At 42.2% G+C, this 14,103-nt stretch overlaps 1 protein-coding gene across 1 annotated transcript in view; it reads right to left on the reverse strand.

Moving 5' to 3' along the window:
• Positions 1 to 2,731: 2,731 nt before the first annotated feature.
• RPN2 (ribophorin II) overlaps positions 2,732 to 14,103 on the reverse strand; it is a 32,052-nt gene continuing 20,680 nt past the window's right edge. Inside the window, exons 9-17 of the mRNA XM_066587469.1 lie at positions 13,186 to 13,291; positions 10,605 to 10,696; positions 10,416 to 10,530; positions 8,708 to 8,902; positions 8,471 to 8,557; positions 7,595 to 7,690; positions 6,652 to 6,727; positions 6,435 to 6,564; positions 2,732 to 3,156 (exon numbers count right to left, since the gene is read on the reverse strand). Of these exons, the coding sequence (XP_066443566.1) occupies positions 3,138 to 3,156; positions 6,435 to 6,564; positions 6,652 to 6,727; positions 7,595 to 7,690; positions 8,471 to 8,557; positions 8,708 to 8,902; positions 10,416 to 10,530; positions 10,605 to 10,696; positions 13,186 to 13,291 (916 nt within the window). The 3' untranslated portion in view covers positions 2,732 to 3,137. The remainder of the gene's footprint in view (positions 3,157 to 6,434; positions 6,565 to 6,651; positions 6,728 to 7,594; positions 7,691 to 8,470; positions 8,558 to 8,707; positions 8,903 to 10,415; positions 10,531 to 10,604; positions 10,697 to 13,185; positions 13,292 to 14,103) is intronic.

Here is a 14,103-nt window from a genome sequence, read left to right on the forward strand (position 1 = left end):
CGGAATCCGTCACGTCACCCCTCCAATGCCCCATACTCCCCTCCAGATCCACTGCATAGCTCCCGCATGACATTGCCGGCACACATGCGCAGTATAGCTTATTGACGCTATACTTCCTCTGTGCTACAGTGGAAGTATAGTGTGAAGGGCGGCTTCCATTGACTACAATGAAAGCCGTCTGTGTGTATGCCCACAGCAAGTAGGACATGCAAAAATCTCATCCACACGGGGCGTCCAATCCGTCGCAGAACTGACAGCTGCAGCACGACAATTCTTTTTTTTTCTTTTCCGTTGCAGCCTCTCTATGGGGAGAGAAAGCCGCAACGGAATTTCGGCGGCCCAACCACTCCAAACCTGCGGCAAACTGCCATGGGTTTTGAAGCAGCGCTTATCCCGTGGAAATCTCTAGGTTTTTTGGTGCGGCAAAACCGCAAGATGTCCGTCCTGTGGGAACCTAGCCTAACAGAGTTTTAGAGGGGCACATTATTGGAATGCAAGAAGCTGGATGGTCGTATCAATGATCTGCCCACCCTCTGTTCTGTTCTGACCAGTCGCTTAGGTGTTGGGACTGGTGGATACATGAGGGCACACACAATGCGACCGGGCTCAGGACACATGCGACAGACCACCAGTTGAGATAAGTTTAATTGCCCAACTGTTTTGTTCTCTGCCATCCAAAGACAGATGGGCACCATAGTTACAGGCCGCTGTGTCCTTCGGAACCATTTGCAGGCACTTAGCTGAAGGACATCTGGTCTGACAGCATCCATAACGTGTACTGCCTTTGATACCCACCATCACCTCCGTTTGCAGCGGTGTCGTGAATGATGAATCTGAATGCTACGGAGTGAAATCGGGTTGTCTTCAGCAATGAATCCAGGTTTAGTTTCAATACCGAGGGCTGCGTTTGTCTCTGGAGACGTAGGAGTAATCGCCTCAATCCTGCCTTTGGTCTGGGGACCATCGCACACAACAGTCAAATCACCCTTAGTAGTGGTATGAGGTACAATGACAGCAGGACATCCTGCAGCCACATGTGTTGCTTCTCATAGCAGGGCTTAAGAGGCATTTTCCAGCAGGACAATGCTCGGTTACACATAACAAAAGGGTCACAGGAATGCCTCCATAACATTGTCACATTTGTGGCCTGCCGGTTTGCTACATTTATCACCAATAGAACATGTATGGGACCATCTGGTTCGCCAACTTTGACAGCCGATGAGTTTGCACGATCTAGGGGCTCAGTTACAGCAAGTGTGGACCAATATGCTACAGGATACCACAGGGAACCAGCACACCTCTATGCCTGCCCATGGAACATCCAAGTATCCAAGCTAGAGGCTGTACCGAGCCTCCATGTCCACTCATATCACATCTAGTATCCAAGCTAGAGGCAGGACAACAGGGTACTAGAGCCTCCATGCCCACCCGTATCACATCTTGGATCCAAGCTAGAGGCGGTACAACAGGGTACTAGAGCCTCCATGCCTGTCCGTATTACATCTTGGATCCAAGCTGGAGGCAGGACAACAGGGTACTAGAGCCTCTCTTCAAGTGTTCAGTTTTCCATGCTACAGGATATCACACGGAACCAGCACACCTCTATGCCTGCCCATAAAACATTCAAGTATCCAAGCTAGAGGCGGTACAGAACCTCCATGCCCACCAGTATCACATCTTGTATCCAATCTAGAAGTAGTACAACAGGGTACTAGAGCCTCCATGTCCACCGGTATCACAACTTGTATCCAAGCTAGAGGCGGTACAACAGCGTACTAGCAGTGAGTTTTCTGCAATAAGTTATGCTTTTTCTCTGATATTGTAATTAATCACTTATATCAATGTTATAATCACATATAGAAAAGTTAGTTCAATTTCGAGAACAACTTCTGGGGGGGAAGTGTGTGTGGGGGGGGATTTTTTGACAGTGAATGTATATTGCGCACAAGCAAAACTTTTAAAGATATTCACAGAGACTACACTTGACACATGAGCTGTATACTTGCAGCTGCAGGGCAATCTGTGTATAAAAGGCCAGCCAGCCATTATATACATTAATTCGTGCATCAGACAACACATCAGGCACCTTCATTCCAAAGGGAACAGTAAAACTTTGATTCTTCCTTTATTGCGTCTCTGAATCCTATTGCATTCTCTGAAGTTTCTCTTATAAATGTATCATGGGCCCAAAAAGCCCACCTTCAAAGTACGAGTTAACCCCCGCTTTATCCCACGGTAGCACACAACACCGTCCTAGTATTCTAGATTTCTTTTCTATTCATCTTCTAACATTGGGAACCACTTGAACACTGAATCCTGTTAGCAGCCGCAGCCTGATGGCATTCAAAGTATGATAACTCTCAGATCTTAGTAACGTCATTACGGAAATTGGGCAGTTATTGTAATTTCAGGCAGTTCTCACAGTTTAGCACCGTATCCGCTTCCAGTTCTGAAATCTTACTGTGGTAGCTCAAGACTGGGCATGTAAAGAATATAACGAAGAGAGAACAGAAGACTAATAACCTAAAATCAGCCTTTCATGAATGTATTTCTTAGCACACTCATGGATCATTAACAAGAACTAAATATTCAGCTGTTGTGTTGCCATCTGATGACTCGCCGGGTTTCTTTCCAGTAATGAATTTTCAGTAATTTTTTTTTTTTTTTTTTTTTTAAAGGAACCTTATATCAGTCTTCATTTTTTTTTAGAAGGAAACACACAACAAACCAGTCCCATTCACCTTCCATTTTATTAGTAACATGGGAAGCACCTTTCAGAAGTCCCATATTATCTTCTCCCAATTTCATTCTTCATACTGCTCCCGAATTAACACATCGTCAATCCCCAGGCCACCCAACACTATGATAGTCTGTAAAATGTGTGAAGATTCCCAGGCAACTGGCTTGCCAACAGCCGGTCCATGGGCCGCCTCTGGCGGAACGATGTCAGCGTTCACAATGTTTGGAATGGATTTCACAGTGGTTTCAATGAAAAGGGGACAAGGCAGTTGGGGGACCGTCACGTAACAATCAGTGCAGAGAAAAAAAAAAGGGCTGCAATTTTGAACATGTACAAATAAGTTGGCGCTGGCATCTTAAGATTTTTTTTTTTCTTCTTTTTTCAACTCTGGTGCCTTTCATTTCACTTTATCTGTCCTGTAGAAACAGAATGTTACATATTATATACAATTTGCAATGATGATATGCTTCTCAGTTACAAGGAATAATTGTGATTGCATGTATATGATAAATATACAGTCACGTTTCTTGAAGATGGCTATAAATGGGAGAAATGTATCGCGCTCTGCAACACTCCCTGCTTAGGACCGAAAAGCTGTGATCCGCAGCTCATGTCCACACCGTTCTATTTTACAAAAAAATGACTGAGCTTCAGTAACCAGGAGGAAACTTCTAGCAGGCTGTCACGTATGCTCACCGCTTCCCCTTACATGGCCTATCAGCTGGAGAAACCACAGCCATACAAGACTATATCGAAACACACAATCCAAGAGTTACCAATCCAGTCTGACAAAACTGGAAATGCAAGACTGAGAGGCGATCAGCAACTACAACAGATTATGTAGCATATCTTACAAGTTTTATTTTGGGCATTCATCTTGCGGGATCCCTCTTCTAATAAAGACTCATGTCCATAAGCGGGTTTGAATTCTGGGATCCATGTGGACCACCCACACAGATGATCCGGAGTTCAAGCCACCCATAGACTATTCATGGGTGCCCGCAGCTTAATTAAACCATGCGGGTTTGTTTTCCGGATCTTATTGTCTGGAAAACAAACCGCAGCATACTGAGTTTTGCCGCGAAGACAGCTTCCATTGAAGTCAATGGAAGCCATCCGATCTGCGGCACACCTGGAACGGCCACTCCGGGTCCCACGAAAAAGCAGGAGATTTTTAAAAAATTAAAAATCTACATTGCACATGTTCAGGGGGCATGCTGACCGGCGGGCCTGCCCGCCCACATGCACGGAGGAGACAACGGAGAACCCGCACACATCCGGACTGGTAAGTATTGTCCTCATGTCAAGGGGAGCGTGGTATCCCGTGGACAGGGCTCAGGACCACGGAACCCGACCCGCCCGTGGGCATGAGGCCTATAGGGCTTGGCTAATATTTTTAGCTCTGGATCTAAACCGATCATGCCAAGTTCTCTCCTTTTTTTGATACAGCATTTATTAAAGATAAAACCCCAAGAGTTGATCTCAAGGACCTCTACCTCCAGTGTGCACTCCCATACAAGCACTACTTCAATGACAGAGAAGTTGGATAAGTACAGTGAAGAGAATATGAACAAAGCTTGCCACGCCAGCTTCTTTGCCTGGGTAAGCAGCACATCCACTGAATGGTGACTATTACAGACACCCATCTAGTAGCACACTGGGCCTCCTTTGACCTTCAGCAATGTGTTGTGCTACAGATTCCGTTGAGGTGTTGAAATCATTCTACAGCAATATCGGCCCATGTGGACAGGATAGCATGCTGTCGTTACCACAAATTAGATGGAAGTAGTAACATGCTCTGAACAGCTGACAGGAAAGGGCGCAGCTAGTGTTGATATATGACCCTCCCGTCAGAATGGCGCAATGGACATTTGGATACATCTGACCACGCAATGATTTTCCACTGCTCAGTGATCCAATTTTTGTGCTCACTTAAATTTTAGGCTGCACCCTGGAGTCATATGTCCAGTTTTCGTTGCAGGGAAGTTTAACCCCTTAAGGACGCTGCATTTTTTTCTCTTGTCATTTTTGTTTTTCCTCCCCACTTTTAAAAAACCATAACTCTTATTTATCCATTAACGTAGCTGTTTGGAAAAAGTGAAGTGAAAGTGACATGAGAACTTTATTCTAGGACGATTACAACGCTACCAAATGTAATTTTTTTTTTGTTTTTTTTTATTTCTTGCTACACTACTTAGGAAAAAAAAATGTAAAACATTATGGCTGTCAGAAATGTTTTTTCTTCCCGTCGACATAGTTATGCGAGGGCTCATTTTTTGTGGGATTTTGGAATACATACGTAGGACATTTTGATCAGTTTTATTACATTTTTTTTTTGGAGACAGGGCGACAAAAAAAGTGCAATTCTGGCACTTTTTTTTTTTTTGACGACATTCAATGTGCGGGCTGAATGTGTTACTTTGGTATCACTGCATCCATAAAAGTCCAATCTTTTAAATATGTATTTGGGTTGTTTTATTATAAATAAAGTAAGAGTGCGCTCTTTAACCTTTATTTAAATAAAACAATAAAATTGACTTTTACATTTTTTTTTCAGTCAAAAAGGTGAAAACAACTTGCGATGGTTTGATTGCTTCTGCAGTATAATGTAATACCATAATATACCACGATCTGAGGTGCAATCAAGCCACACCAGTCAGGTTGCCACTCCTAAACTCCGATCAGGGCATTTAAATGCCGTCCTCATTGACGGCGGCATTTAAAGGGTTACCAGCCGCGATCAGCATGAGTACTGATTGGAGCGGTTGTGCAGCGGGCACCTGCACTATATGGAGCGAGATCAACCCCCTTTCTATGCAAACACCGAACTTCAAAGACATACATTTATATCCTGGAGCATTGAGGGGTTAAATTGCGAGAGGTCAGCTGACTATAATAACATGGCCATTCAGTGTAATTGGACATAAAAAGCCTCTGTGTGACCGAGCAGTGCTAGGTCAGTGTTCAGGGACTTTCCTTCTTTTTAGTGGAAAGGGATTTCTTTAAAATGTATATGAAGAATTTTTCATGGATTCACATGGAAACTATTAACAGCAACAGAAGAACAAGTTAGTAGTGCTGCTCCTTAGTGGAGCTACGTACACACAATCCATGCATTGCCTGTGAGAAGATGAAAGTCACACAAGGGCAGCGAACCTCGTAAAAGCAGAAACGCATTTCCGTGCAACAGTCACATGCCGACAAGTGGTTAGTCATAAACGTGGACACATGAAGCAAGGGTGGCGTGTTATGGAGCATGGTTGGCATGCATGTTGGGCAGGTGTTAAAATGATTTGGTAAGGCAGCCTTACTTCATGGGAAGCCCCAGATTACCGAAGAGTTCTATACTTTGCCAACCTACTGCTTTGTTCAGCTGCAGTCCTGAGAGGAAGGAGAAAGAGGCAGGGGAAGAGAAGGTAAAAGCCTGGGAGTTATAGAGACAGCTCCGAGTACAGATAAGATTACAGAAGAGAGATCAGATTATAAAAAGGACAAGTTATTTGTATCTGATATACCACCATAAAGATAGGAGAATTGGAAAGCAAGAGTCAAGTGCAAGACTATGAGCCACTAGAGTGCACCAAGACGGCATCCTAAATCCTCCGACAATGCAGACTGTGTTATTTTGATGTGGGCAATTTGAGTCCATTTGGTGGGTTAACTGAAAGTAAAAAGGGAAAAATGATTATTTTACCTCTTGACTGCTTTCTGGGCAAGCATGCGGTTTCCAGCCAGGAATGTGACAATTCCTAGTATGGCCAAATATTTCAGAGTCTGGAACATGTTCAGCTGAGTCCAGTAAACATACATTAAGCCCAGCATAGCTAGAAGAGAAGAGAGTATAGGACAGTTTTGTATTTACATCACACGGCCATTAGCTGAACTCTTCAGAATAGCATGTAGAAACATACCTGCGTGTCCCAGATGGAAGATCAGTGTGCTTGGAGAGAAGCTAAAGTTGGAGATATTCACACCAATCTTCACCCACTGGGAAAAAAATAAGGTGAAGACCATCTTTATTACACCATGACAAACATCCACTGTATATTCATGTGCCTTAATTTAAGGGCTCCTGCAGGCAAGTGTATGCGCAAATACGCTCGCAATACTGTAACATAATTGCACCATGAAGGGAGCGCTCTTGCGCGTGTATCAGTGCATTCTACTGTACTTTTCTACACTGCCAGGCCCATTCACATCGGCACGGGACACACCCGCACCATGATTGAACAGGTTAAGCAGCCTAATTAGTCCCCGGTATTATCGATTAACACCGCAAAATCAAGCAGATCCGTGCGCAATTTTGTGTGAACAGAGTGCCTATGGTGCCTTGGGTGCGCAAATGTGCATTCAGCACTTTTAAAAACTGCTGAGAAAAAGGGATAGTATTTATTAGCTGGATGGTGGTGGCCACCAGTCGTGGGACAAGTTTATTAGGTCAAAAGCTAGAAAATGGCACAGAACTAATTTTCTTGTTCTTGAACAGTCTAAGGCTCATTTCAGTCATACTGCACCCGCCTCACTCTATTGATTTAAAAAAAAAACAAAAACGGAAAGCAAAACAAAGCTTTCAATTTGCTTGTTTTAAAATTATTTAAATGGAACAAATAGCGCCGCAACACTGGGATATTTGATCCATTAAAGAACAGACACACAGAATTATATCTGAAGCCCTATTGCTGGTGTGAAATAAGCCTTTAATGTGCCAAATGTTTTAATCCGTGTGCACCCCTTAATACATTTACCCGATTTTACTCCACACTTCCAATTAAGACTGACCCTTCATAAGCCACTCTTAATATATCTTCCCCATTGTGCCATCAGTCATGGTAGAACTAGAAAAGTGTAACTTACAAGTATAAAGAGCAGGAGCAATGGTGCCAGGACCAGGGCTGTGAAAGTATTTGATACAACAGTAGGTGGCCTTTTCTCAGGCTCCCGGAATAAGTGCTGCAAATACAGAATATTGTACACAAAATGAATGGTTCAAGTTATGCTTTGCGAGATGCACAAATATAAACCCCATTCTCTGGAATGGGGTCATACACACAAGTGATTTTTCTTCCCCACATCACAGGGGGCAAAAAAAACAAAACAAAGAAGTTCGTAAATTGAACGTTCGCAAGTCAGGGACTACCTGTATAATGGAAAAAAAACACAAACGCATATTGGCAAGTGCAAAATCTGGCCGTGATTCATTGCCTGATTGGCTAATTCACGCTCATGTGAAATTAGCCTTAGGGTAAATATACAAATAGGTCAGATTTGCTATGGAAAATTCTCACAGCAAATCCTCGAACCCGATTTGTTGTAGATGAGGCTACAGACTTTGCTGCGGATCCATGATTAACTCGTAGCAAAATCCACAACAAAACATTGTGATGCAGATTTATTACCGCTTCTGACTGCCCCATTGAAGTCAGTGGGGAAAAGTTGCAATAAAATGGATATGGTGTGGATTTTTAAATCCACACCACAAATCAACAACTTTGTAGAAAATATCAGAAGCATGCCAATACGATTTCTCAAAATCTCATCCACTTGTCTGTCATTGTATTCCGTTATAGATTCTTCATGCGCATTCCCATCTGATGTCCGTTACCATTACTAAGGCAGATTACTTTTGTTCTCTAATATTTTGTGAGTTTCTCAATAATAAGTTATCTTATCAAATGTGTTCTGCATAATATATCCAGAAAGATATAATAGACATGTCATGAATCCAGTTACCTGAATATCTTGCTTGGGGGTGAACAAGTTCTTGCTCTGGACCGGGGTTGGGGTGTCCTCTTCAGGGAATTTAATGACCACATCAGCCTGAAACAAGATTAAACAAAAACAACTTTCTGCAAACGTTCAGATCAGTTTTAAAGATTCCCAACCTGTTAAGTCACCTTGAACAAAACCTTCATATTTCCAAACACATCATCATTGGTTATTTTGTGGGTAAGCATGCCTACAACATACCATATTCCACAAAATGGGATTCTCCAGTGTAGCGTCTCCTACAATCAAGTAGAGCGTGTAAGTCCCCGATGCAGAGTCAAACTCAGACTTCCTTTCGGATGGGTCAAGCTCAAACCTATAAGTGCCCTTAGTGTCTGGCTCAGCAACAAATACTACTTCTTGGGAAGTCTTCTGGTTATGCAAGCGAACAAATGTCTGGGAAACAAGCAGAAAAAAAGAATTACTTCAGACATCTTTTAATTTTTGACAATTCCCAATCTATAAATTATATATATTTTAATAGGTTGTAAGGTCATCTTCACACAGAACGTAATACAAGGATGTGGATTTGTAGCATAGATGTGTTAGAGGTTCAGTGAACTCTGAATGCACATTTACAAACCCCCATTATTAGCTTCACCTCCGTCAGTATGTGTGTAATGTCCCATTTAGATGGGACGACAGTATAAATGACAGCATGATCACTGACGTCACTGCTAGGTTGTTAGCGCTTGTGCAGAGCGTTTAGACGGGCAGATCCTCACCGGCTTCCCACTCACGACTTTCACATTCTATGAGAGGGGAGCATTTACACTCAGCGAGACGTCAGCAAGTTAGCGATGATTTTCATGCTAGTTGAAAGGGAGCGATCAGCAAACTGCAAATGAATAGTGCACGATGGCTGCGCATTTAGTGGCAACGATTATGGCGCAAATTATTGTCTTTGAACAGATTTTGTGCGATAATCGGCCTGTGTAAATGGCCTTTAACAGTTACCTGTTAATTGTATATTTATACACAGCAGCAGAGCTGCGTGAGTAAATGATGAGATAGCTGGTGTATCCCTGAACCAATGGAGAGATGGGCGTTTGTGTCAGATGCCCTGTAGGCACCTGATAAAACCTCTGCATTCCCTATGAAATTATTTTCTAACTTTGCATTGTGCTGTTCCTGTTACTCCTTGAAATGTATGAATAAACTGACAATCAAGCCATTTTACTTGTCAAAGGGATGTGTCCACACACAGTCTGACAGTGTTCAATCAGCATTGACAGTATCCTACTGTGTAGGTACCCTAAGAACACAGGGAACTCTCCCACTAAGACTGTCTGTCCACGGGTGATTCTTCACTGTGTTTCCTGCGACAATAATCCGGCCGCGGAAAACGCAGTGAATGCTTTCCATAGACTACTATAGAAAGCGCAGCCCTGCTGTCCACGAGCGGAGAATCATGAGGATTCTCTGCTCATGGGTTTTAAATCGCAGCATGCTGCGATTAGCCGTGATTCCCCGCAGTGAGCCTCTCAGATAGGCTCAGTGCGGGATATAGCTATGCCCGTGGACAGGAGCCCTAAGCAATATATTTACACATTTGCAAGAGGGACAACAGAGGAACAGCAGGCACAATGTGGCGTGTAAAAAATAAATAAGTTGCTACCAAGTAATTTCATGGGGAATGCAAGTATTTATTAGAAACTGTCTTATGTGCGGTGTCAGAGATGACCGTTCAACTCCCTTCACTTGAATGGTGAATGAGGTGCAACATTAGACAAAGTCCCCAGACAAATACAGAGCTGTTTCTGCAGGGGAAAAAAAACTACTTTTTTTCTAATCCTGGAAACCCCTTTAACCCACTAACATGAAAAAAAGTATGCCTTCAGTTCTGCAAGTCAATTAGTGAAAAGATTCATAGAAGAAACCAGTTACAGGTAATTTACAGGAAATGTACCTGATGTGGTGTCAGGCTGGCTCCTGTGTTCACATCGGTAAGCTGGAAAGCAAGTGCAAAATTCTGGTGGCTGTCAGCAGTGAACGGTCCTTTGGCTTTAGCGGGGAATGTCACCCTAAAAGGAAGAAGTCCTTTAAGCCATTTCCAATTCCTCAAATCGTAAATATAGTCAACTAACCCTATAATTACCTGGCAGTTTTAGGAGAAATACTCTGATCTTTATCCACAATGGAGAGATCTACATTGCTGATTCCAACTTCTGTTGAGACTTTCACTTTAATCTGTAAAGAGAGTGGATAGTCCAGTTTACTTTCCTGTGATAATGAATACCCTTTTCTGATAGCAGATCACAGGTAGAAAACACTTTTTTTCTCAGAAATTATATATTTTTTTATTTTATTGATCACATCACATAATTGGTACATAGACATATTACATATATCATTGGTATATGATGACAGTTGAACTGGTTTCAGGATTCAGACTTGTCTCATAACTCAGTTTACAGTTCTTGTTGTCCATTTTGCGATCTACAAACCTCTGAGACATCAACAAAACGTTTCTACAAACAATACACCTGTCAGCATAGGGGTTTATTTACGTTGCTTGGTGACAAGATACAATTGGTTATGTTGCAGAATGGTACAGGCATCCAACCATATACCACATATTTTGTTAAATTTAGTAGGGCATCCTCTGTTTTGGTAAATTACCTTTTCATAAGGTAGAACAGTATTGACTAATGTTTTCCATCCCGTAGTGGAAGGGGATTCGGCGGCCATCCGTTTTCGAGCAATCGCCTTCTGAGCTAAAAATCATACCTCCCTCATAAAGATTCGTTGGTGGTGAGGCCATTGTCCTCCAGCTAATAAGCCAAATAATACTGTTTTAGGACCTAGAGTGACTGTGTATGGGGAAGGCAAGAGCGTAGACACAAATGTTGCCACCTCAGCCCAGAAATCTCGGATAAACATGCAGTCCCATATCAAGTGCCAAAAGTCAGCAATAGAATGACGACATCTATGACAATCTGATGTCGGGGCTCTGCCCATTTTATGTAGTCGTATGCGTGTAAGGTAAGATTGGTGTATTATATACAGCTGTATCAGTCTGTTGTTCACTGTCAGTAGAAATAGGAAAGTTCCGCAGCACACCTAACACATGCACTTAAGTGCAGAGGTTCCAATCTGTGTATGCCAAGCCACCTGTGGGGTCATGAACCCAACCCCAAATAAATGCAATTGTGTCCAAGGAGGCGGCAGCATCAACGGTGTAGAAATTGTAGAAAAAGACTTAGATTAAGTCGAAACGTCGCCATGTTATGGAGCAATAAAACCTTTTCCTACAATGTCTACACCGTTGATGCTGCTGCCTCTTTGGACACCATTGTTGTTCACTGTCAGGGATACCAATAGATGGGATTCCAGTATATCTTGCCAATCCTCCGGTGTTAGCTCTGAAATGAGAGCTTGCCATTTATTTTGAATTGGTAGTGGATTCCGACCAATTTTAGTTGATAGCAGATGTGTATATATAGGGCAGATATCAATCCTTTCGGGCCTTGGGACCGAAAAATTCCTATGATGGGATATTTAGAGACCTGGAACATAGTGGCAGGAAATTGTGCGTTTGCTGCATGTCACAATTGGAAGTACCTAAACAGCTGCTAGTAGGGTGTTTGCAATTCATCTTGTAATTGCGTGTAAGAAATAAACATATTAGCCCTATACATATCTCCTAATGTTGTTAACCCTAGTCGTATCCAGTAATGAGGATCAGGCACCAAAGCCACAGCTGGGAGAGTGGGATTATTCCATATCGGGAGTTCCACCAATGGCACCCTCAAAGCGTTGACTGGATTTGGCCAGACAGCTAGTGCTGATTTACGCAAAGGGAGTAAATCTGCGGTTTTAGTGCATTCCGGTCTTTCTAGGTAGCTTATTAAACTTTTTCCATTTACCATTTCAACTAGATAGTAATCTGTTATGGAAATTTTTTCATTTACGAACCATGATCTCAAGTTTCTTAACTCTCCTGCGGTGTGATGAGAGCTTGAGATCTGGGAGGGCCGTGCCGGCTTGGTCTTTCAGTCTCTGCAATGTAGATAGTTTCACCTTTGCATAGGACGAGCCCCAAATAAAGGTGGGGAGTATACAGTTTACAGACTGAAAGAAGTGTAGCGGGATCTTGACTGGCATATACAGCATAAAGTATAAACATTTGGGCTGTATTACCTTTTTTATGAGATTTATTCTCCCCGCCGCAGAGAGGGTAATCTAGACCAGAGTTTAAGTTTAGTTTTAATTAGATCTTGTAGTGGGTCAATGGTTTCAGCCTTGAAATTGTTTTTTATGGGTAAATGTGATGAGCTGAAGAGAGAATACCATTCCTTATTAACCATTTCCTTTTATCGTTGCCATAGCAGACAGAACAAGGACATCTTAAAAGTAAAAGACAAACCACCTTCTTGGATTGCTTTAGAATGTAAGAATGAGGGCACAATGTCCTGCAGCCTTACACAATTTCATTCAAGAGTCTATTTCTCATCTCAAGGGGTTCAAAAACTTGGAAAAGTAAAATTTAGAGCCATCATTTCCCGCTTGCGCCTTTCATATGTAGACATTCTAAGTGGATAATTAAGATAATTAGACCCAAGCATTAAAAATGAAAGGGTCTTGGAAAGCTCTACATCACATTATGCAGCACATTCACTACGGGAGTTGACACTTAATTATAGGTCTCTGTGTCACAGATTTCAGGTCATACACACCTCCACCTGGTTTGCCAGGAAACGGCTGTCACCTTCCACACTCACTGAGAAGTCATAGTAGCCACTTGCTGGTTTGGAATCCATAAAATTCAGTTCAAAAGAGTCCCTGAAAACATAAATGTAGTTAAGACATAAATTAGTAGTGCGAATGTGAATACATTTTGCAGTTGGTTGCCAAGCAAACAGATGAGTACAACTTTATAAGGACACAACATAAAAAAAAAATATCTGTGCCATTAGATTTGTCCCAATAACTTAGGACTAGTAACAGGTTGGGGAGCGCTGTAAATGCTGAAGAGCCCCATCACATCGACTTTCAAAAATAATCTAGGGAAAAAATATACACAAGTGCAGCAAAGTTTAACTTGACACTTAACGCATCAGGAAAAAGTTCTGTGCCAGTTTGTCTTTTCAACAGCTTTTCATGTGAAGCAACAGTGATAACTTGCAGCAACAAATTAAACTTTACTAAATCTACATACAGTGGCAAAAAACATACATATACATACACATTCATATAATATATATTAAAAAACAAAAGAAAACAATATATTTTACACACACAGCAAAGTTTAACTGGACCGTGATAACTTTCTGCGACTGTTTCAGAGTGCAGACGGCCACTTTTGACTCCAAAGGGTGCTGGAAAAAAAATGGAAATGGCCAAACCTGACTTTTCAAAAAACTGAGGTCCAAGACAGTTTTTTTGGAGAAAAGACAGTAGTTGGGATAGAAAAAACGCACATGGTGTAAAAACTTTGTTGTTTGCACCAGAGGAAGAAACTTTCCACACATGGTGGTAAACCCAAAAGGATGAGGGCTTCCTAGCCTTCAGCATAGTTTGGGTGACTGGTTCCAACTTTCGTGAAGACCCATGATCTACCACTAACCCGAGCAGTAGACTCACAAACTGGTAGG

Source organism: Eleutherodactylus coqui, chromosome 13 (assembly GCF_035609145.1).
Source record: "Eleutherodactylus coqui strain aEleCoq1 chromosome 13, aEleCoq1.hap1, whole genome shotgun sequence".
In the NCBI taxonomy this organism is placed as follows: domain Eukaryota; kingdom Metazoa; phylum Chordata; class Amphibia; order Anura; family Eleutherodactylidae; genus Eleutherodactylus; species Eleutherodactylus coqui.